At 45.7% G+C, this 23,625-nt stretch overlaps 1 protein-coding gene across 1 annotated transcript in view; it reads left to right on the forward strand.

Annotated features, from left to right (window-relative positions):
* The window catches only part of ACOXL (acyl-CoA oxidase like), a 380,633-nt gene that overhangs the window by 52,630 nt on the left and 304,378 nt on the right, over window positions 1-23,625 (forward strand). The window contains 9 exon segments of the mRNA XM_060168784.1: window positions 1,109-1,163; window positions 1,166-1,191; window positions 10,056-10,142; window positions 10,487-10,585; window positions 15,908-16,022; window positions 16,339-16,425; window positions 18,259-18,331; window positions 23,220-23,323; window positions 23,326-23,351. Of these exon segments, the coding sequence (XP_060024767.1) occupies window positions 1,109-1,163; window positions 1,166-1,191; window positions 10,056-10,142; window positions 10,487-10,585; window positions 15,908-16,022; window positions 16,339-16,425; window positions 18,259-18,331; window positions 23,220-23,323; window positions 23,326-23,351 (672 nt within the window).

Genomic DNA, 23,625 nt, shown 5'->3' on the forward strand with positions numbered 1-23,625 from the left:
GGGAGGTTTACACGCACATACGCACACGTACACACAGGCATACACGCTCCACACACATATGCACTCGTGCACATGGGCAACAAGCACCAGCTTTGTTGGCTGCATCTCAGAAGAGACTGGTGAATGAGAAAGGCTAGCATTAATTCCAACAACAGATAATTGGAATTACCTTTGGAAGAAATGCCACCTGCCTCTGAAATTCTAAAATAAAACAGTGACAGTGTTCTTGCCCTGTCCCACTTCTCGCTGGTGGAGAAGAGCGTGCTTGTGTAGCTTTGGGATTTGAGGCTGCTGTGCACAGCAAGGGAGAAGAGGGTAACAAAGGGGGACCGGACCTCATGGTTTTTAATCAAAGCCCTGAGATGCTCTGTGGTTAGAAAGGAAAGGGAAGAATACTGCTTTTCCTGTGTCCAGAATGTTCCCAAATCTTCCAAATCCTCTGTCTGGGAAGATTGTCCAAGACGTCAAGATTGTCACCTGGACTTGTGCCAGCTGCTTGCTGTTGGTGGGAGCGTCGGTGCAGAGATGCTGCAGGTCTGAGTTGCTGTGTAGAACCGTGGTAGTGGTGAGGGGGCCCAGGGACAAACTTGGTTAAGTCCACGTGAGGCCAAAGGGGAGTCTGCCAGGGGCTGGCCTCCATGCACATGCAGTCGACTTCCTATCGTGTGAGAGTCTTTACTTCGTCTGTGGTCAGAGACCAGACGACCCGTTAAAAAAGGATGCTCACTACCATATATAAAAGAGATAAACAACAAGGTCCTACCGTACAGCACAGGGAACTTATTCAATATCTTGCAATAAACTATAATGGAAAAGAATCTGAAAAGAAAAAAAAATATATGTAAAACTGAATAACTTTGCTGTACACCTGAAACTAACACAATATTGTAAATCAACCAGACTTCAGTAAAAGTTTTTTAAAAAGGGATGAAAACACTGGCTACTGTTCAGTAGAGTGGTGGAATTATTCTTAATTTAAAAATTGCTTTGGCTGTGTTGAATTTTTTATTCTAAAAGTAACATCTGTTTATTATTTTAAAAAATGTTAATTTAAACAGTCAGAAAAAACCGTAAGGAAATCTTGACATTGGGTCTGTCATGTTTTCAGGCAGAGAAAACAACGAATTTTGTCAGTCGGAGCCTGGTCATAGGAGAAGTCCTCTCATAGCAGACATGGCCCCAGGAGTAAAGGTGAGAGACACTGGGCAGCCTGCCCTTCATGAACTGATGGGGTTTTTTTGTTTTGTTTTGTTTTTTTGTGGTATGCGGGCCTCTCACTGTTGTGGCCTCTCCCGTTGTGGAGCACAGGCTCCAGATGCACAGGCTCAGCGGCCATGGCTCACGGGCCCAGCCACTCCGCGGCATGTGGGATCTTCCCGGACCGGGGCACGAACCCGTGTCCCCTGCATCGGCAGGCGGACTCTCAACCACTGCGCCACCAGGGAAGCCCAGTCGTGCCCATTTTCAACTGCATACAGCCCCTACCCTATTCCTGTCCTTCGGCAACCACTAGTCTATTCTCCATCTGCATGGTTTTGCCATTTCTAGAACGGTATATAAATGGAAGTTCATTAATTTTTGACTACAGAAAGATATTCCTTTGGGTGAATGTGCCACAGCACTTGGAATTCTTAGACTTCTCCATTTTTGCTGATCAAATGGGTATAAAATGGCATCGCACTGTGGGCTTGCTTTGCATGTACCAGCTCACCAAGGATGGTAAACAGAATAGCTTGAAAGGTGTGACTGCCGTGGCCCCTTCCTGTGCCCTGAGCCTCCCAGCAGGCATGCGGCCCTGCATGTGCCCTCTTCTCCCTCCCTGGACACCACTGCATCACCAAATCAGTCCCCACCTGTAAATATCCAGTCCTGATGTCCCCAAAGGGGAGAAATTATAATTAGAAAATGATGAATGAATGATCAGACAAGAAAGCAGGTCAATCATTGATGAGTCCAAGATGGAAACTTTCTGTTCTGCAATGTAGACATTTAAAAATGGGTAGGAATTAAAAACGAAGAAATCTGTGAGCACCAGCTGGGGTGAGGGCGCCCACCATTAGGTCCTTTGGGGAAAACTGGCTTCCCTATGAATTCATCCAGACAGGGTCTCTTCTCTCTGGGATGGGTTGGCTGTGGCTTCCAGAGAGAAGAAAGTCAGCTGAGATGCAGCAAATAGATCCTCCTCTCAGAAATCCTAGAGGGTCCTGGTTCAGACTCATGATCCTCCGTTGGTGCTTTTACCATATGCCCACACCTGCCTTCTCTTTAGCAAGCCTCCGGTGGGCCATGACCATGGGGAAGTCTTCATAGGGTGTTGCAGCTCTCTGGGTGGGGAGCCCTCTCCTCTGCACCTCCAGGGTCTTGCACTGAGCCTGGTGCGCAGAGTTGCATAGGGAATGTTTGAGCAAATGAGGGAGGGGCAGCTTGTAGTTTCAAGCAGGACTTAAGAAACATTTCAACCCATTGCAATATGTGGACCTTATTTAGATCCTGGTTCAAACAACAGACTGTAAAGAAAAACTAGACGTCAGTTGGGGAAATTTGAAATTGGATATTTGGCAGTATTAAAGAATTATTATTATATTTGAGGTGGAATAATGGTTGTAGGGTCATACTTTTAAAAAGAGTCTTTAGGGCTTCCCTGGTGGTGCAGTGGTTAAGAATCCACCTGCCAATGCAAGGGACACGGGTTCAAGCCCTGGTCCAGGAAGATCCCACATGCCGCAGAGCAACTAAGCCCGTGAGTCACAACTACTGAGCCTGGGTGCCTAGAGCCCGTGCTTTGCAACAAGAGAAGCCACTGCAATGAGAAGCCCGCGCACCGCAATGAAGAGTAGCCCCCGCTCTCTGCAACCAGAGGAAGCCTGCGCACAGCAACAAAGACCCAATGCAGCAAAAAATAAATAAATAAAATAAATTTTTTAAAAAAAGAGTCTTTATTTTTTACATATGCATAGGAAATACTACTTATGGATGAAATGACAGGATGTCTGGGATAAACTTCGAGATCATCTGGGGTATAGAATGGGAGAGTGAATTGGGGGAAAGATTAATAAAATGGATCATGAGTTGGGCATCACTGAGTTTATGATACTCTTCTATTTTGTTTCAAATTTTCCACAATAAAAAGCTTTTTAAGAAAGTTTTACTCCTGAGTATCCTAGAAGGAAATTTGAATAGATTTAAAGGACTGGATCTTTAAAAATGCTTCTCTGATCACATCAATCTCAGCTGAAAACCCCTTCCTGTTAGCTTTAGAGAAACCCTCCAACCCTTGACATGTCTCACAGGTTCTCGTGGGGTATGGCCCTACACTCATGTCTCCAGACACCTTCTGTGCCATGTAGTCCTACCTGGGAGATCTGCTGTCTTGGCCTTCTTTCAGTCCCTTGTTTCCATATTTGGACCACTCATGCTATCATCCTAGAACGATCTTTTCCCCTTCTTCACCTGCCTGACACCTGCTCATTCTTCAAGTCCCAGTTCAAGTGTCCTTCCTTCAGGTAAACCTCCCTCAAGCCTGCAGTTTAAATCCCACGTACATGTTGTCATCTGTCTTTGTGCCTTGCAGTATTCTGTCATGGCATTTACCCATTTTTTTTCTTATGATCACGTTTTTTTTTGGAGGGGTTTAAGATTAATTTTTATTGGAGTATAGTTGCTTTACAATGTTGTGTTAGCTTCTATTGCACAGCAAAATGCAAGGATTCTGCAGTATATGCAAATCAAGCAATGTGATACACATGATACACAATTAACAAATTGAAGAATAAAAACCATATGATCATTTCAATAGAGGCAGAAAAAGCTTTCGGCAAAATTCAACACCCATTTATGATAAAAACTCTCCAGAAAGTGGGCATAGAGGGAACCTACTCAACATAATAAAGGCCATACATATATGACAAACCCACAGCAAACATTATTCTCAATGGTGAAAAACTGAAAGCATTTGCTCTAAGATCAGGAACAAGACAAGGGTGTCCACTCTCGCTGCTATTATTGAACATAGTTTTGGAAGTTGTAGGCACGGCAGTCAGAGAAGAAAAAGAAATAAAAGGAATCCGAATTGGAAAAGAAGAAGTAAAACTGTCACTGTTTGCAGATGACATGATACTATACGTAGAGAATCCTAAAGATGCCACCATAAAGCTATTAGAGCTAATTAATGAATTTAGTAAAGTTGCAGGGTACAAAATTAATAAACAGAAATCTCTTGCACTGCTATACACTAACAATGAAAGATCAGAAAGAGAAATTAAGGAAACAATCCCATTTACCATTGCAACAAAAAGAATAAAATACCTAGGAATAAACCTACCTAAGGAGGCAAAAGACCTGTATGCAGAAAACTATAAGACACTGATGAAAGAAATCAGAGACAACACAAACAGATGGAGAGATATACCATGTTCTTGTATTGGAAGAATCAATATTGTGAAAACAACTATACTACCCAAAGCAATCTACATATTCAGTGCAATCCCTATCAAATTACCAATGGCATTTTTCACAGAACTAGAACAAAAAATTTTACAATTTGTATGGAAACACAAAATGACCCTGAATAGCCAAAGCAATCTTGAGAAAGAAAAATGGAGCTGGAGGAATCAGCCTCCCTGACTTCAGACTATACTACAAAGCTACAGTGTTCAAGACAGTATGGTACTGGCACAAAAACAGAAATATAGATCAATGGAACAGGATAGAAAGCCTAGAGATAAACCCATGCACCTGTAGTCACCTAATCTGTGACAAAAGGAGCCCAGAATATACAATGGAGCAAAGACAGCCTCTTCAATAAGTGGTGCTGGGAAAACTGGACAAGTACATGTAAAAGAATGAAATTAGAACACTCCCTAACACCATACACAAAAATAAACTCAAAATGGATTAAAGACCTAAATGTAAGGCCAGACACTATAAAATTCTTAGAAGAAAACATAGGCAGCACACTCTCTGATGTAAATCGCAGCAAGATCTTTTTTTAAAAAATTAATTTATTTTTGGCTGCGTTGGGTCCTCGTTGCTTTGCGTGGGCTTTCTTTAGTTGCAGCAAGCGGGGGCTACTCTTTGTTGCGGTGTGCGGGCTTCTCATTGCAGTGGCTTTTCTTGTTGTGGAGCATGGGCTCTAGGCACGTGGACTTCAGTAGTTGTGGAACGCAGGCTCAGTAGTTGTGGTGCGCCAGCTCTAGAGTGCATGCTCAGTAGTTGTGGCGCATGGGCTTAGTTGCTCCGTGGCATGTGGGATCTTCCCTGACCAGGGCTTGAACCTGTGTCCCTTGCATTGGCAGGCGGATTCTTAACCACTGCACCACCAGAGAAGCCTGCAAGATCTTTTTTGACCCACCTCCTAATGAAAATAAAAACAAAAATAAACAAATGGGACCTAATGAAACTTAAAAGCTTTTGCACAGGAAAGGAAATCATAAACAAGATGAAAAGACAACCCTCAGAACGGGAGAAAATATTTGCAAACGAAGGAACTGACAAAAGATTAATCTCTAAAATATACAAGCAGCTTATGCAGCTCAATATCAAAAAAAAAAAACCCAATCAAAAAATGGTCAGAAGACCTAAATAGACATTTCTGCAAAGAAGACTTACAGATGGCCAACAAACACATGAAAAGATGCTCAACATCACTAATTATTAGAGAGATGCAAATCAAAACTACAATGAGGTATCACCTCACACGGGTCAGAATGGCCATCATCAAAAATCTACAAACAATAAGTGCTGGAGAGGGTTTGGAGAAAAGGGAACCTTCTTACACTGTGGGTGGGAATGTAAATTGATATAGCTGCTATGGAAAATAGTGTGGAGGTTCCTTAAAAAACTATAAGTAGAGATACCGTATGATACAGCAATCCCACTACTGGGCATATACCCAGAGAAAACTGTAATTCAAAAAGACACATGCACCCCAATATTCATAGCAGCACTATTTACAATAGCTAGGACATGGAAGCAGCCTAATGTCCATCAACAGAGGAATGGATGAAGAAGATATGGTACATATATACAGTGTACCCATTTTGGATTGATGTATTTATTCACAGGTCTGTTGTTTGTCTCTTAGCACCACTAGAGGGCAAACTCCTTGAAGACTGTCTCTGTCTACAGTCTTGGTATGTAGGAGGGGTCAGTACATGAATATTAAATGAATGCATAAAATCAAAACTCTATGGCAGTTACTGAAAAGGTTAAATTTAGAATTACCATATGATCCTGGAGTTCCACTCCTAGGTATATACCCCAAAGAATTAAAACAGGGACTCAAATAGATACCTGTATACCAACGTTCGTGGCAGCGTTATTCACAGTAGCTGATAGGTGGAAAGAAACAAGTGTCCGTCGACAAATGAATGGATAAACAAAATATTGTATATACAAGTGTCTGTCAACAAATGGATGGATAAACAAAATATCATGGATATTTTGGTACCAGGTACCATGGAATATTATTCAGCCATAAAAAGGCACGAAGTTCTGGTACATGTTACAACACGAGTCTTGAAAACATGATGCTAAGTGAAATAAACCAGACCCATAAGGACAAATACTGTATGATTCCACCTATGTGAAATTTTGAGAATAGGCAAATATATAGAGATAGAAAGTAAATTACAGGTTCCCAGAGGCTGGGGGAAGAGGAGAATTGGGGCAGTTATTGGTTAATGGGCACAGTTTGTTGGGGGGTGATGAAAAGGTTTTATAAGAAGTGGTGATGTTTGCACAACACTGTTAATGTAGTTCATACCGCTGAACCGTACGTGTAACAATGGCTAAAATGGCAAACTTTATAGGTATTGTTATAGGTATTGTATCACAATAAAAAAATCTTGGAACACTTAACAAAAATGATGATTCACCCCTTTTGCTTTCCCACACATCATTCATTGCAGGTGAATTTTTTTCTTGTGCTCGGACACCCTAGACAGTTAGCGGAACGTGTAGGTTGTGCCTCTGGTCCAGCCCAGGAGGCCGTGGCTGCCTTTCCTGTTGGTGCTGGAGGGAGACTTCCAGGGAGGGGACGCAGTGCCTCAGGAGCAGGTTGGTGAGCCCTGGGTTGGTCACGACTTCCCCGGATCTCGGTGCCAGCCCAAGGCCCCTGCTGGCCTTCCTGGTCACCTGAGCTAGCCATCAACCTGAGCATCAATTCGTCAGCGTCATCTTCACCCCGCAGGCCGGGGCGCCTTCTCTCACCCGCCGGGTCCGTGTCATCCAGAGGCTCCAGGCATCCCTAAGTGCTTTGGACAAACACAGCTGAACTCACGCAGCCAAGTGCCGGCTGAGCCAGGGGCTGCTTGGAGAGTGACTCACAGTGAGGGGGTGGGAAAAGGACAGAGGTGCCAGGGAGACTTTCTCTCCTGAGGGCTTTGAATCCCCACTCTAGCTTGGGAGCGGGCCCAAGCTCTCCCACCAAGCAGGCTGATGCAATCTGGACGGACTCTACAGCCCAAAGAAACATGACCTGCTTCCTTTTCTTCTTCCCCATGACGGCTAGCTTTTTGCCTTATATGAATCATCTCATTCTGTCTTAGTTTGCTTGGGCTGCCATGATAAAGTGCTACAGATCTGCTGGTTTAAACAACAGAAATGAGTTTTCTCACAGTTCTGGAGGCTGGGAAGTCCAAGATCTAGCTGTCAGCTGGTTCAGTTCCTGGTGAGGGCCCTCTTTCTGGCTTGTAGTCTGACCATCACCCACCGGCTCACCGTGGCGGCCACTTGCTGGGCACCTGTGGTCTGCCTGCTGGGCTGGGCTCCATGCCCCTTACAGGAGGCACCTGCTTAAAGTGTACATTGGGCCAAGGAGTCGTCTGCTTAGAGCCCTCCAGGGGCTCCCCCATTTGGTCAGATTCCCTGCTCTTCGGAGCATGTGGCTTTGGCAACACACTGGTTAGCACGTGGGGGAAGAGGCCCACGTTTGGACAGACTGTGGGGGTCAGGGTCCCGCAGGCACTGCCTCGGTTAACTCCTGTAGTTTTCCACAAACCTCTGGGTTTCACTCACCCAGCCCGGTGCTCCTACTAATAGCATTTAGTGAATGGAGTCTTTCAAAAGGTCGCTGAAACACTCATTGTTTTCCCCTTTCCAAAGAGAAGGAAAAAAATGTCAAACCTAGGAAAACTATACTGTAAAGAACGTTTTAGCCACCAGCCAAAGAGATTTAAGGCTGGAAAATTCAACCTGTTTTAGTTTTAGAAAAATATTTTTCTTTAACTTGATTTCCAAGAGGGTTTAGGGGAAAAAAAATTTACCATCTGGATGGATTCCATTTTCCTGGGTTGGAATTAGTTATGCAATTTGCAGGGTCGGCAGTGATTCCGAAGAGCAGGGCTCTAAGAAATCAGGGCGTTAAGCATCTTCCGAGGATACTTGACGATTCTCCAAATGAAAAGCGCCTCCTATGTGAGATGTGATTAGTGAAGTTCGTCCGTCGCGATGTCAAAGCATTTCACCGGGTCAGGTGGTTCAGTCTGAGTTGATGGGGCGGCCTTTCCGGAAGTTAGCGTCAGGCTGATGACACACGTGTAATGCAGGGACTGGTCCTCACCAGAGGCTGATGACAGTTGTCAGACAGGAGCATGTGAAGATGCCATTTCTGCCACTTCCCTGCAAGGTCTTCCTTGGGGGTCACTGTGTCCACTGGGGCTCATGCCATTGCAGTGATCCCAGAAAAAAGGCACCTATTGGCTGCTATACTCGCAGGGTTCAGGGTGTAGCTGGCTTCAGGGGTGGGTGTGTGGGACCTGGTCTCTCTCATCTCTCGGTTTCACCTCACCTTCATCCCCACATGTTGGCTTCCTTCACCAGCTCTCGTGATGGCAAGAGGAGCCCTGGCCTCCATACTTCCAGGTTCCGTTGCTTCCAAAAAGAGTTTCTCTTCACCAGTAGCTGACTCGTGTGTCCCAGTGGCAGCTCTGATCGGACCCATCCAGATCACAGGTCCATCCCGAAGCATCCCGGTTGGCCATGATGTTATGCAGATCGGCCAGTCCTGGGTCCTGGGTCCCAGGCTCATCCTAAAGCTGGGCTGGAGGTTGACATTAGCCACGAACCACTTGGACTGATTCTGGGGGAAGAGGGCTCTCCAGAGGGAAACTGGGGCTGTGTTTCTAGGAGTGGGGACATGCTGACCGGCAGGCACAGCAAATGTCTGTACACCTGAGCTCTTCCGTCTTTGCAGTCAGTCCCCTGCTCCCTTCAAACGGCCCTGCTCGAGCCACGCTTCCTTCTCTTCTGAATCCTCGCAGCAACCGTATGAAGGGCTGTTAGGTGTCAGGCAGCTTGGGTGTGAACCCCAGCCCTGCACGCTTTCTCAGCTGCAGCCGTGGGCAGGTCACTTTCCTCTCCTGAACCTCAGTGTCCCCATCTGTCACATGAGAGGGACGGTGTTTTCTTCCCAGGGGGGTCACGAGGGTCAGTGAGTATGTGGAGCCCAGAGTCTGGAAGGCGGGAGGGCTCAGGAAGTGAGGCTCGTCGTTCAGTGCATTTGTCCAATGGGAAAACTATGTCATTGTGTCATTGTCCAAGGCCCCACAGCCAGCTAGTAGCTGAGCTGGGATTTGAGCCCGGCCTGTCTCATCCCGAGCCAAGTGTCTGCTCGTTCTGCAGCCTGGCCTCTCCCGTTGACCTTCCTGTTTGGGGAGGGTTTCTCCCGGTACAGCTCACCTCTGCAGGCACCTGGGGTCGGTGCACATCTTCAGTGTACCAGGCACTAAGCTAGACCCTGAGCAGACAAGGCAGAACGAACATTCAGAGAAGTCATTTGATGGGGTGAACCGGGTAGCCCCGAGGATGGAGGATGGATGCTTTGTGCTGTAGGGGTGACCTCTCCAAGAGAGGAAACCGTGAGCTGTGTCTGCCAGAGGAACTGGGGCTGGACAGGCAGCGAGGGGAAGGATGTGGATGCCTTGCCGCTTTCGTGGGGCATATGGAAAGCTGGGTGAGCTGATCGGTGTTCCTTGAATGGAGTTGGCCCAGTGGGTTTGGTCATCATTAAATTGTTGACTCTTGCTGACAGTGGCCTGTAATCTCCTGGTTTCCAGTGTGGAATAATTTGCTGGCTATTTGGTGGTACCATCAGGAAGCTCGGAAGCCCAGCACGTGTAGCTAAGTGGCTTCAGCCACTCCAGGTGTGGCACGTACCTCCATAGATATCATCTATGGAGAGCCTTAAAAATTCACAGTAGTTAGGGGTGTGTGTGTGTGTGTGTGAGTGTGTTTGCAGAAAAAGAAAATAAAACAGAGAATTAGTGTCAGCCAGAACTTTGTTTGAAATGAGAATTTAAGACTACTTTTAAAAATTGCACTGAGTCTGTCATATTGTTATCACATTAGCTGTCACCAGACTGAATTTTTATAATTATCTCCAACTCACCACTCCCTTTCTCGCCAACATTCTTAATGATCTGAGAGGTAGGCAATTAGAGCAGCTGTCTGACTAGCTGATTCCCTTCTAACACCCGGTAAACTCCAGGAGCAGAAATACACGGGGATGTTTGCAGTGACCGAGAGGGGCCACAGGAGCAACGTGAGAGGGATCCGGACAGAAGCCACCTTTGACCTCTCTGCACAGGTGAGCATTCTGCCCGGGGTTCTGGCGGTTCTGGGCAGCGGACCTGTACACAGCAGACCCTCCTTTCTCCCGAGTCCACCTTCCCCCCTGCTGTGTGTGCTCTCAGGCGAGAGGGTGCTCAGATTCAGAAGAAATGGACATAGGCTCAGCCTTCCTGAGTCTAACACCAGCCAACACTTAAAAAGCACCTACTGTGGGACGGGCACTGCTCCAAGCCCATTATGTACACTCATTAACTTAATGCTTTGGAAAAACTCGGTGAGAACAGGACCTAATCCATTCTCTGGTCCTTCCTAACAGTAGCAGGTAAATGGGTGGAAGAGCGGTCTCTGTTGGCGTGTTCCATCGCACCGTGTGTGATGTGTGTGGCAGGAGGGCACTGTGTGTGCTGGGACCTCCTTCTGGGAGCCAGGTCCTCGGTGCTGGCATGATGCAATGTCTGTACCTGTGAGCTGCACACAAATCCACATGGCAACCGAAATAAAATTTCACAACACTGGGACTTCCCTGGTGGTGCAATGGTTAAGAATCTGCCTGCCAATGCAGGGGACACGGGATCGAGCCCTGGTCAGGGAAGATCCCACATGCCACGGAGTAACTAAGCCCGTGCACCACGACTACTGAGCCTGTGCTCTAGAGCCCACGAGCCACAACTACTGAGCCCACGTGCCACAACTACTGAAGCCCGTGTGCCTAGAGCCTGTGCTCCGCAACAAGAGCAGCCACTGCAGTGAGAAGCCCGCACACCACAACGAAGAGTAGTCCCCGCTCACCGCAACTAGAGAAAGCCCGCGTGTAGCAACAAAGACCTGATGCAGCCAAAAATAATAAATAAATAAATAAATTTTTAAAAAAAACAACACTAAAATTTCACAAAACAACCGGACTTTATTATATGGGATGAACTCCAAAATGTAGGTAAGACCCTCTAACTTGACGTCTCTCCACAAATGGGTCACAGCAAAAACCCTGCTCTGTAAATCCCACCCCGTCACCATCTCTTTAGCTCCTGCTCTCAACACCCTGGTGGGTGTTGTCTCATACATGTGCGTGTGGTGACTCAGTCTTCACTTTTTTTTTTTTTTTTTGCCCTACGCGGGCCTCTCACTGTTGTGGCGTCTCCCATTGCGGAGCACAGGCTCCAGACGCACAGGCTCAGCGGCCATGGCTCATGGGCCCAGCCGCTCCGCAGCATGTGGGATCTTCCCGGACCAGGGCACGAACCCGTGTCCCCTGCATCGGCAGGCGGACTCCCAACCACTGCGCCACCAGGGAAGCCCTCAGTCTTCATTTTGGCTGAGGTTGTCCTTTGCTTTTTTGTTGTTGTTGTTGTTGTTTTTTTTCTATTTTCTTCCCTCATTTAAAAAAAGTTTTTTTTGTTGTAGTATAGTTGCTTTACAATGTTGCATTAGTTTCTACTGTACAGCAAAGTGAATCAGCTATACGTATACGTATACCCCCTCTTTTTTGGATTTCCTTCCTGTTTAGGTCACCACAGAGCATTGAGCCGAGTTCCCTGTGCTATACAGTAGGTTCTCATTAGTTATCTATTTTATACATAGTATCAATAGTGTATATATTTCAATCCCAATCTCCCAATTCATCCCACCTCCCCCCTTTCCCCTTGGTATCTATACACTTGTTCTCTATGTCTCTGTCTTGATTTCTGCTTTGTAAGTAAGATCGCCTGTACCAGTTTTTTCAGATTCCACATATTTGGAATCTGGAGTTTTGTTCCCAGGATTTTTCTGACCCAAGAATGCTAGTTGGAGGTGGTCAGCACTTAGAGTGACAGATGCAGGTGAGGGTTTTGTTGGAGAATGTCCTGTCTTTCCTCTGTCCTGATGCTAGTTCTCTACAGCAGCCAGTGATGTCCAAGGTCATAGTAAGAAGCAAAATAAGGACTGCCAATTTTTGAATGCTCCCTCTGTGCCAGGTCTGTGTCAGACTCTCTCTGTATAGTATAGTATACCACACTCCGTCACAACAACAATCCCATGAACGTGGTAATAGGCCACTTCTGTGCATTGAGCACGTGTGTTAAGTGCCAGGCTAAGCACTCTGCATGCAACATTGTGTTAAATGTTCCATAATGTTATAGGAAGATATCCTTGTCCCCATTTTACAGGTGGAGAAACTGAGGCTCACAGAGGTTAGGAAACCGACTTATGGCTATGCAGTTAACGAGAGAATCTCAGGTTCAAGGGGGATTGTCCTTAACAACTTAGCTTTCCTGATGGGACACTGACCAAACATCTTTGGGGTTTTGGCTGCCCCATTTTTTCTCCCGCAACCATGGTAATTGAGGTCACCTTGCTGTCATCAAAGGGAAAAAAATCCCACTCACAATTCTTATTTATTTGTTTCTTCTTACAATTATTATTTTTTGCACAGAAATCATTTCACCAAACAGCATAATGATGTAGCTACCTGCTGCGCTATAGCAGCTGCCACTCTCGGCAGGGAAGTTGCAAAGTTGAAATCGTAATGATGAGAAGACGCTGGTGAACGTGCTGCTTCCTGAGGGAGGGAAGAAGCCCATCGTAAGCTCAGGCCACTGCGGGTTGGCTTGGCAGGGAATGGCTTTCTCCTTCATTGGTTTCTGTGTTTCCCCCTTCATTTCCCTTTTTAAATGTTAGAGCATATCAAATGAGCCCTCTCTCCCTCCAGGGCAGTTTCAGTCTCTTACAGTTTTTGGTTGGGCATTCCTGTGGGTTGGTTGTTTTATTTTTATTTTTGGATGATGGATTGAGTAGCAGCATGGAGAGTTTCAAGGTAAGAGAGAGTTTTATTTTTACAGTTTAGGCAAAATCGCAAAAATCAATGAGGCTAAGAGCTCTCTGGCCAAGGCCATCTCTTTTAGTGCTTGCAGGACTGACCGTTTTGTTGGCCTTCAACAGTTAATTATAATAGGAACCGACACACATGGCGTGCATTATTTAGATCCAGCTTTTAAAAAAATTTTATTGGAGTATAGTTGATTTACAATGTTGTGCTAGTTTCAGGTGTACAGCAAAGTGAATCAGTTATACATATACGTATGTCCACTCTTTTTTTTTTTTTTAGATTCTTTTCCTATATAGGCCATTACAGAGTATTGCACAGGAGTTCCCTGTGCAATACAGCAGGTTCTTATTGGTTATCTATTTTATATATAGTAGTGTGTGTGGGACCGACATAGATCCAGCTTTAATGCCAGAGTTTTGGCTAAGGCAGACTTTCCAAATCAAGTATTTTTGCCAGAAGTGACAAATTTCCCTTCCCAGAGTAGATCAGATGCTGATGGGAACAGATGGCCTTCTGTCCTCTCCCTGCCCCACCAGAGCTTTTCTGCCAGGCCAGTCTTTCTCTGCTACTTCCCTTCCCACCCTAAGGTGTTAGCATCCCCTTACCACATGAGTTTTGTTGTTTGTTACTGCACCCACCAGAGTCACAATAACTCCTTTCTTTAAGAAGTCCTGGCTGGCCTGATAAGGGCAGCAGCCTCCAGAGACTTAAAAAGAGCTTGTCCATTTATGTTTCTGAAAAGCCCTCGCCTGTGTTAAAAGTTTCTCTGTGCACATATGTGTCAGGGAATGTTTCCTTGGGCTCCAAGACTGTATTTCTTGGCCAGAGGGAAAGTGCAGTCTGTGTACTTAAAAATCTGAAATCTGAGATGATCTTTACATGATCAATAGCTTGTCGGTTTGGTTCGGCCACATCTTCCATATTGTCAACTTTGATTAAATTTGCTGTTCTGCCTTTTCACCATTCCACCCTCCCTCCCCGACTCCCCACCCACCCGGGACTCTCCGACCTGTCCCAGGTACCTGGTATCCAGAACTGGCAGTTATGATCCGTCTCTCCTTAACACGAGGTTGAAGGGTATCCCAGGTGGTAAGCAGAAGGAGGGAGGACCCAGAAGTGAATGGGGGCATTTCCATGGTGATCCTGTTCTAGCTCCTGGAGAGAAAGAAAAAGAAGGCAGAGTTTTGAGCAGAGTGAAAACAAAAAAATACATTTTTTCCCTCTGCTTATTCCTGACCAGTATTAACTTCGGACTGTTTTGAGCTGGAATCCTTGGTCATATCATGGAGACGAGCTAGATGGCATGTTCTAAGATTCTTTCCCTAATAAGATAGAGAATTGTTGACAAATGCTTTTTGGTTTAAGGGCTTATCCATATGAGCTTTTTTTGTGGTACCCGGGCCTCTCACTGCTGTGGCCTCTCCCGTGGCGGAGCAGAGGCTCTGGACACGCAGGCTCAGCGGCCATGGCTCACGGGCCCAGCCGCTCCGCGGCATGTGGGATCTTCCCGGACCGGGGCACGAACCCGTGTCCCCTGTACCGGCAGGCGGACTCTCAACCACTGCGCCACCAGGGAAGCCCCATATGAGCTTTTGAGGGAACCTTTCATTATTATATTCATTGATGAGGAAAATGGAGAGGCAGGTTCTGAAACAATCATCCCAAGGCTTAAATGAGGTATTTCTTTTTATAAAAATCAAAATTGTCTGGGCTGAGATTCTAATCAATGGTAGGAATGGGTCACGGTTACCTAGTAGTCTTGTTTGCGTCCCGGTGTACACATTTAACCTTTGGTTAGTTAGTGGCCATTTAAACAACAGACCCATACCTTAAAGGCAAGCATGTTCAAGACCCAGGAAACAGTGGAGGTCATGAGGAACCAAGCGATTGGTTCAGAAGGGGCAATGCCCAGTAGACAAAATGAAATACATAGACATGGACTCATCTAACTAGGGGCCCTAGATCACTGGATGTTCCATCCTTTCTTGTCACTCTCGAAGGTGGAGTGTTTGGGGGCAAGGGGCGTGTGCAGAGCTGAATACATAGCAGGGCTTTTAGGGGTTTGGTGCTGATTATTTAGAAGTCAGAAACTCAGTGTGGAGTGGTCTAGAGAGAAAGAAGCACAATGAAGAAAGCCTTTATACATTAAAGCCACAGGCTCAGACAAATAGTACACATGCCCGTGTAACATTACAAAGAAGAGAGACCCGGAAGAAGTGAATGAACAACTTTCATCCATCGAAAAGTGGCAACGTATTTTCCTGATTGGAATATTCATTGACAAAGCACTTTAATTTCCAGTCGTTTTCAGAGTTAAGGTGGAGGTGAACGGTGCACACTGCAGTGATAGCATGGTGGTGTTGAGCTCATGAGGTTGAATTAGGCGACTCTGGGTCGTCTGCTCCTTTTCTGTGAAATCACCCGAGTGGGTACAGGTACACAGTATGGGTCTGCTTCATAGTGTTCATTGCACTGAACCCAGGAGTTGAAATGAGCCATAAGAAAGAAAACTCTGTTGCTTTGGTTTCTGTTTAGGAGTTTGTAATCGACACACCGTGCGAAAATGCTGAGAAGATGTACATTGGAAACGCCATGTACAGGAATTATGCAGCAGTCTTGGCCCAGCTCATCATAAATGGAAGATCTCAAGGTTTGTTACCGACTCAGAAACCTAGGATATTTCCCTTTACTAGTACTATTCTCCCGTGAATACTTTACACAGAAAACCCATCTCAGAGGGCTGTTTCTACCTTGTAAAAAAATTCAGCAGTAACGTTAACATTATCTCCTAAATATACATGATGAGACGATTTATCATTACATTCAACATTAGACACTATAACAGGCAGTGCACAGTCATAGAACAAAATGAATTTCAAGATCAACATAATTGTACAGTGTCCCAGGAAATGAGCAAAGGTTTGATCATATCTTTAGAGACCTTAGTGTCTCTTCACCTTCCTTAGGGCCCCACTGTTTCATCGTTCCTGTCCGCGATGAAAATGGAAGCATGTACCCAGGAGTGACAGCTATTGGTATGATGTATAAAGAAGGTGAGTCCCCAGGTGACCCCTCTCCCACCCTTCTTTGCACTTCCTGCCTGTTCCCTACCCCACCCAGTGAGAATCTAACCTAACTCACGAAAGCAGTGAAGGCAGAGAAGACTGGTTTTGAAGCCTGATTAGTCTTCTGTGTATGGCAGTTAGAGAAGGTTGCAGACTGCCATTTGTGAACACGCATTGGTCCCGTTTCTCCCAGCCTCTCGTGTTTACTAGTCATGAGGCAGCTCTGTCCCCAGCTGTATCGTCTCCTCTCTCCTTCTTGGACTTGTGGGCCCTCAGAGGGCAGGTTGAGGTTCTCTCTTTCATGGCCCAGAGCCACCAGCCTCAGTGGGTCCTAAGGATTGCCTCTGTGGACTGGTTTGCTAGGGCTGTTGTACTCACACTGAGTGGCTTAAACAACGGAAATGTATCGACTCACAATTGTGGAGGCTACGAGCCCGAGGTCAAGGTGTCAGGGGAGTTGGTTCTGAGGGCTGGGATGGGGAGGGTATTCTCCAGACCTCTCTCCTTGGCTTGTAGATGGCCATCTTCATGTTCACATGGCATGCTCCCTGTGTGCCTGTCTGTGTCCAATTTCCTCTTTTTTATAAGGACACCGGTCATTTGAATGAGGGCCCACAAATGCCCTCATTTTAACTTGATCGCCTCTGTACAGACCCTTTCTCCAAATAAGGTTACATTCACGGGTACTAGGGGTGAAGACTGCAACATATGAATCTTGGGGGAGACACAATGCAACCCAGAATGCTTGGTGAGAGCAGGCCATGCCTGTGGGCTCCACTGGTTATCCCCAGCCAAGTGAAGCCAAAAACGCAGGTAGGGGGAGAAGGGAAAAAAGAGAGAAGAAAGAGCAGAAGAGAAGGGGGAGGAGACGATCCTTTGGAGGATGGGGCTAAGCTCACCCTGGCCCCGCAGGGATACTGAGCACCGCGTGCCTGCAGGAATGGGCTGCAAGTGCTTTAGGTGACTGAGGCCCTGATCCCTTGAAAACACCTGGCGTGTCAAGTGCTGTTGAGGGTAGAGGGGACACCCAGCCCTCGTGAAGTGGCGCCAGGCATTCATGACACTGGCAAACCCAGAAAGTCTGAGCTGGTCTCCTTGTAAGCTCGTAAGTACCACTGTGACCTTGTCCAGGGGTGATGTTCTAAATAAGACCTGCGCTAGAAAAAATCTTTTCTCCCAGAGTAAGTCTCCCTAAGTGTGAGATGAACAAAAAGTAGACCCCAGATTCCGACAGGTGTCCTGAGGAAATGGGTCTGGCAGATTTTAAGAAACTTCTTGGGAGGTGGTCACCCTACCCACCCACTGCTGTCTCTCTGGCCGTTTCCCAATGTCTTCTAGGCATTTGCTGTCACAAATTCACCCCGTGTTCTGGGGAGGAAGCACCGAGAAGGGGGAGGAATTTGAGTTCTGCGTCACTGGGGGGCGTAAGGGGCTTTCCTCCTCCTCTGTGTTCAGTCTGATGTTCTTTCAGTTGCCTAGAATTCTCCCTTTTCTAGTCACAGCAACTGCTCAGGTGGGAAGCTGTGTCCCTGCCAGACCCCACCCCCCAGCTGGCCTCAGAGCAGGTGGGCTGCACAGAGGGTCTAGCATTTTCTCCTCTATTCTTGGTAGGGAGGAGGGGGCTGGAGAAGCAGGTACCACTCTTCATGGAAGCAAGCAAACAGCATCCCCACCCCAAATAAGAAAGCAGCAACAATTCTGGAAGTGAGATAAAGGGCTTTGCATTTTAGCAGCGACAGACCTGGGAAGTGGCCCAGACAGTATTTCTGATGCACATAAACTTGGCCCCCTGCAGCTCCGTTTCCCGTCTGCTCTCTCTAGGTCTGCATGGTGTTGATACCGGGATTCTGAGATTTGACAAGGTTCGGATACCAAGGGAGAAGCTGCTGGGTAAGTGAGTAGTTGTCTCCTTAACTCGGACTTGCTGTGCATGGGAGCCCTTTGCCCTCCTTCCCAGGCCTGGTTCCTGGGTCTCATGGGCTGTACATCCAGAGTGTCTTCTCATAACCTCTCCTACAATTTTACTGACAATTAATTGAGAAATGTAGATAAGCAAATCAAAAAAAATTAAAATTATCCCAAATGCTATCACCCAGACACAATGTTTGTTATACTTTCATATATAACACTTTAGACTTTTCTCTGTGAGGTTATATCTAATGAGAGAGAGAGATGTTTGATTTTCACTGAATGAGGTCCACTTAGAAATTCTATTTTTTATAACTTGTAATTTCTGTTTAACATTATATGTCCAGTGTTTCTGTGCAACAGTAAATACACATAGGCATTATCATTTTTATTTTTATTTATTTTATTTTTGGCTGTGTTAGGTCTTCGTTGCTGTGCACAGGCTTTCTCTAGTTAGGGCGAGCGGGGGCTACTCTTCATTGCGGTGCGCGGGCTTCTCATCGTGGTGGCTTTTCTTGTTGTGGAGCACGGGCTCTAGGCACGCAGGCTTCAGTAGTTGTGGCACACGGGCTCAGTAGTTGTGGCTCGCGGGCTCTAGAGTGCGGGCTCAGTAGTTGTGGCGCACGGGCTTTGTTGCTCCGCGGCATGCGGGATCTTCCCGGACCAGGGATAGGACCCATGACCCCTTCATTGGCAGGTGGATTCTTAAACACTGCGCCACCAGGAAGCCCCTATCATTTTTAATATTGCCATAATAGACTGTTAAATGATCTATAAGTTATGTATGAATCCCTTATTGTTGGTATTTAGATTATTTCCTTAAAAAAATTTTTTTTTTGGTTATCATAATTGGTGTTATTGCCTCCTTTGTGGATGACAGGAGATAAGGTACCATCCTTCTGCTTCAGAGGCTGTTCTAACCAGTACTGATTGGATAATATCAGAGGTGCTTAGTGTCATTTCCCAGCATCGCTCAGTGAGGTCAGATGGGTGAAAGAACGAGATGAAGTTTGCTTCTACAAGTGCATTCCAGGGATGGAGCCCCAGGGGTTCACTATGCTCTTTGCAGAGGCTAAGAAACACCAATTAACTTTACTTTTCTCAGCAGCATTTCATGTATCCAATAAAAATCCTGAACTACAGTGATATTTAAATTTGTGAAGAAGCAAGCCATCAGACTTGCTGCTTGCTTTCCTATAGATTTTCCTTTAACACTTCACTCCTTTTTATTTTTTATTTTTAATTAATTTTTATTGGAATATAGTTGATTTACAACGTTGTGTTAGTTTCAGGTGTACAGCAAAGTGAATCAGTTATACATATACATATATCCACTCTTTTAGATTCTGTTCCCATATAGGTCATTACAGAGTATTGAGTAGAGTTCTCTGCGCTATACAGTAGGTTCTTATTAGTTATCTACTTTATATATAGTAGTGTGTATATGTCACTCCCAGTCTCCCAGTTTATCCCTCTCCTCCCTTTCACCCCGATAACCATAAGTTTGTTTTCTACGTCTGTGACTCTATTTCTGTTTTGTAGATAGGTTCGTTTGTACCATTTTTTAAGATTCCACATATAAGTGGAATCTTAGTGATATAACACACTTAGTGATATAACACAAGTGATATCATGTGTTATTTGTCTTTGTCTGACTTCACTTAGTATGGCAATCTCTAGGTCCATCCATGTTGCTGCAAGTGGCATTATTTCATTCTTTTTTTATGGCCGAGTAATATTCCATTGCATATATGTACCACATCTTCTTTATCCGTTCCTCTGTTGATGGGCATTTAGGTTGCTTCCATGTCCTGGCTACTGTAAATAGTGCTGCAATGAACACTGGGGTAACTTTACTCCTTTTTACTGCCTGCAAGTTCTTGCCAGTAAATAAACGTCACAGATGCCAAAAGTTTAAGGAAGATATGGTGAAAACAAACTTAAAATGGACCAAATTCTGGTTGACATTTTTCCCTCTGGGAATTGGTAAGAAATGAAATGGAAACAACAAAAGCATCTTTGTAGTTGTCCTGGTGGGTGATGAAGGCCCCAGGCCTCCTCAGGAATGACCAGTGCCCATGCCAGCAAATCATAGGACCACCAGCCTTCCCCAGAGGTGCCTGTACCTTTCCTGGTGACTAATCAGCATCACTCCACTCCTGGAGATGGGGAAGAGGGAAGGAAAGCCACAGATTTGGAGCTCTCCATTTTTCACCCATACTAACAGGATCTTAGTGGACTGGACAGTCCTCGGCCAGAACCTGGACCCACTGGCTTAGCATTCATCCAATGCACTAGGGATTAGAAAGTCAGATTCAACCAGAAAGAAGAATGATAGGGAGCTACACGGTCTGTAGAAAATATGAGAATATATAGAATATTCTTTGGTAAGCAAGATTTGATTTAAAAGCCATTCCATAGGTATTTAAGCTGCCCCCCAAATACTACAGCAGAGGCAACACACTTTGAGGGTGTTGGTTTATCATTTGATCAGAAAGGTATCTGTAAGCAGATGTACAGATTCAATGAAATTCCTGTCAAAATCCCAGCTGCCTTTTTTTGTTTTGAAAAAACGGAGAAACTGGTTCTAAAATTCATATGGAAATGCAAGAGACTCAGACTCCCCAAAACGATCTTGATAAAGGAGAACAAAGTAGGAGGACTCACATCCCTGATTTGAAAAATTACTACAAATCTACAGTTATCAAGATAGTGTGGAACTGGCATAAGGCTAGATGTATGGACAATGGAATAGATAGAGGGTCTAGAGATAAATCCTTGCACTTACGGTCAATTGATACTCAACAAGGGCGACAAGATAATTTCGTGGGGAAGAATGGTCTTCTCAACAAACGGTGCCGGCACAACTGGCTATCATAAGCATGAAGCTGGACCTTTACCTCATACGATATACAAAAAGTAACACAAGATGAATCACAGATCCAAATGGTAAGAGCTAAAAGTATAAAACTCATAAAAGAAAACATAGGTGCTGGGACTTCCCTGGTGGTCCAGTGGTTAAGACTCCACACTCCCAATGCAGGGGGCCCAGGTTCGATCCCTGGTCGGGGAACTAGATCTCTCATGCCTCAACTAAGAGTCCACACGCCGCAACTAAGACCCAGGCAGCCAAATAAATAAATATTAAAAAAAAGAAGACATAGATATAAATCTTTGTGACCTTGTTTAGGCAGTGATTTCTTAGGTGTGACACCAAAAGCACAAGGAACCAAAGAAAAAATAGATAAATTGGACGTCATCAAAATTAAAAAACTTGTGCAGCAAAGGACACTATGAAGAAAGTGAAAAGACAATCCACAGAGTGGGAGAAAATATTTGCAAATCTTATATATCATAAGAACCTAGTCTCCAGACTGTAAAAGGAACTATATTACAGCTCAACAGTAAGAAGACACATGACCCAATTAAAAATGGGCAAAAATATGAATAGACACTTATCCAAAGAAGATATTGAAATGGCTAATAAGCACATCAACATCACTGTCGTTAAGGAAATGCCAATGAAAACCACAGTGAAGTACCACTTTGCGCTCCCTTCATGGCTGTAGTAAAAGAAACAGATGATAACGAGTGTTGGTGAGGGTGAGGAGAAACTGGAGCCCTCATCCATTGCGGGGGGGATGTAAACTGGTGTGGCCAACCTGGAGAAGAATTTGGCCATTCTTCAAAAGTTGAACGTCTTCATAGGACCTAGCAATTCTACTCCTCGGTCTTTACGAAGACGTTGTCTACAAGAGAATTGAAAATATATATCCACACAAAAACTTGTGTACAAATGTTCATAACAGTTACTCATAAGAGCCAAAAAGAGTGGAAACAGCACAAATATCCATCAACTGATGAATGGATAAACAACATAAGGTATATCCATACAATGGAACATCATTTGGCCATAAAAAGAAATGAAGTACCGATACATGTTACAACATGCGTGAACCTTGAAAACAGTGGGTCAAGTGAAAGAAGCCAGACACAAAGGCCACACACTGTATGCTACTACTTATGTGAAATGGCCAGAATAGACAAATCCATAGAGTTAGAAAGTAGATTAATGGTTGCCGGGATCTGGAGGGTAGCGGGTATGGGACAGGACTGCTAATGGTATGGGGTTTCTTTTTGGGGTGATGAAATGCTTTGAAATTGGATAGTGGTCATGGTTGTACAACTTCGTGAATATACTAAAAACCGTCGAACTGTACGCTTTAAAAAGGTGAAGTTCATGGTAAATGATTTGTATCTCAACAACAAAAAAGTAGATTAGGGGTTTCCCTGGTGGCGCAGTGGTTGAGCGTCCGCCTGCCGATGCAGGGGACGCGGGTTCGTGCCCCGGTCCGGGAAGATCCCACGTGCCGCAGAGCGGCTGGGCCCGTGAGCCATGGCCGCTGAGCCTGCGCGTCCGGAGCCTGTGCTCCGCAATGGGAGAGGCCACAACAGTGAGAGGCCCGCGTAACACACACACACACACACACACACACACGCACACACACACACACACACACACACACACACACACACACACACACAAAGTGGATTGATGTGCAGTCTTTACAGCCAGGCTCTGGTGTTGGTTTGAGGATGGCAGTCCTCATGCCTCTCTTTGTCAGAGTCCACTGCTGAGTTGCAGGGTAGTAGTGGCGGGAAATCTGCTCTTACTTTCCATGAGTTGAGCCTTTCTCAGCATCTCCTGGGGAGGCACTTGTCCTGCTCCCCACACTGCTGCCTTGTGAGGGAGGATCCAGGATGGGGAACCCTGTGTGTGCTCGTGGGAGCCACCTGACCTCATTTCTAGGCACCATGTTCTTCTCTTACATGAACCCCATCTCTCTTTTCCACCTGCCTCTCCCCCACTGCAGGTTTGGTTCTGTGGCTCCAGGTGGGCAGTACCACTCCCCCATTAAGGACAAGAGTGCAAGATTCAATGCCACGTTGGCGGTGCTGACCCCTTCGAGACTGGCTGTGATTTCCAAGCTACAGGCTCTATGAAGGTAACTGACTCTGATGTTAATTTCCCTTGCTATTTATTCTCTGCCTGTCCCAGGGGTGGGTAACAATGTCAGGAGTTGAGCTGCCTGAGCCACGGTTGGTGTAAGGTGGCCTGGGTTGCTGGTTAGATGCTAGCGAGTGCCAGTTGGCGCTGCACAGAGGACCTTTCTGCAGCCTTCTTACCATGGGGTCCCATCCCCCCGCATCCCAGATGTGTGCTGCTGACTACGCTGGGTGGAACATAGGTGTTGCGGCAACAGGGCCACTAAAGATGGT

This window comes from Lagenorhynchus albirostris, chromosome 13, assembly GCF_949774975.1.
Source record: "Lagenorhynchus albirostris chromosome 13, mLagAlb1.1, whole genome shotgun sequence".
Classification (NCBI taxonomy): domain Eukaryota; kingdom Metazoa; phylum Chordata; class Mammalia; order Artiodactyla; family Delphinidae; genus Lagenorhynchus; species Lagenorhynchus albirostris.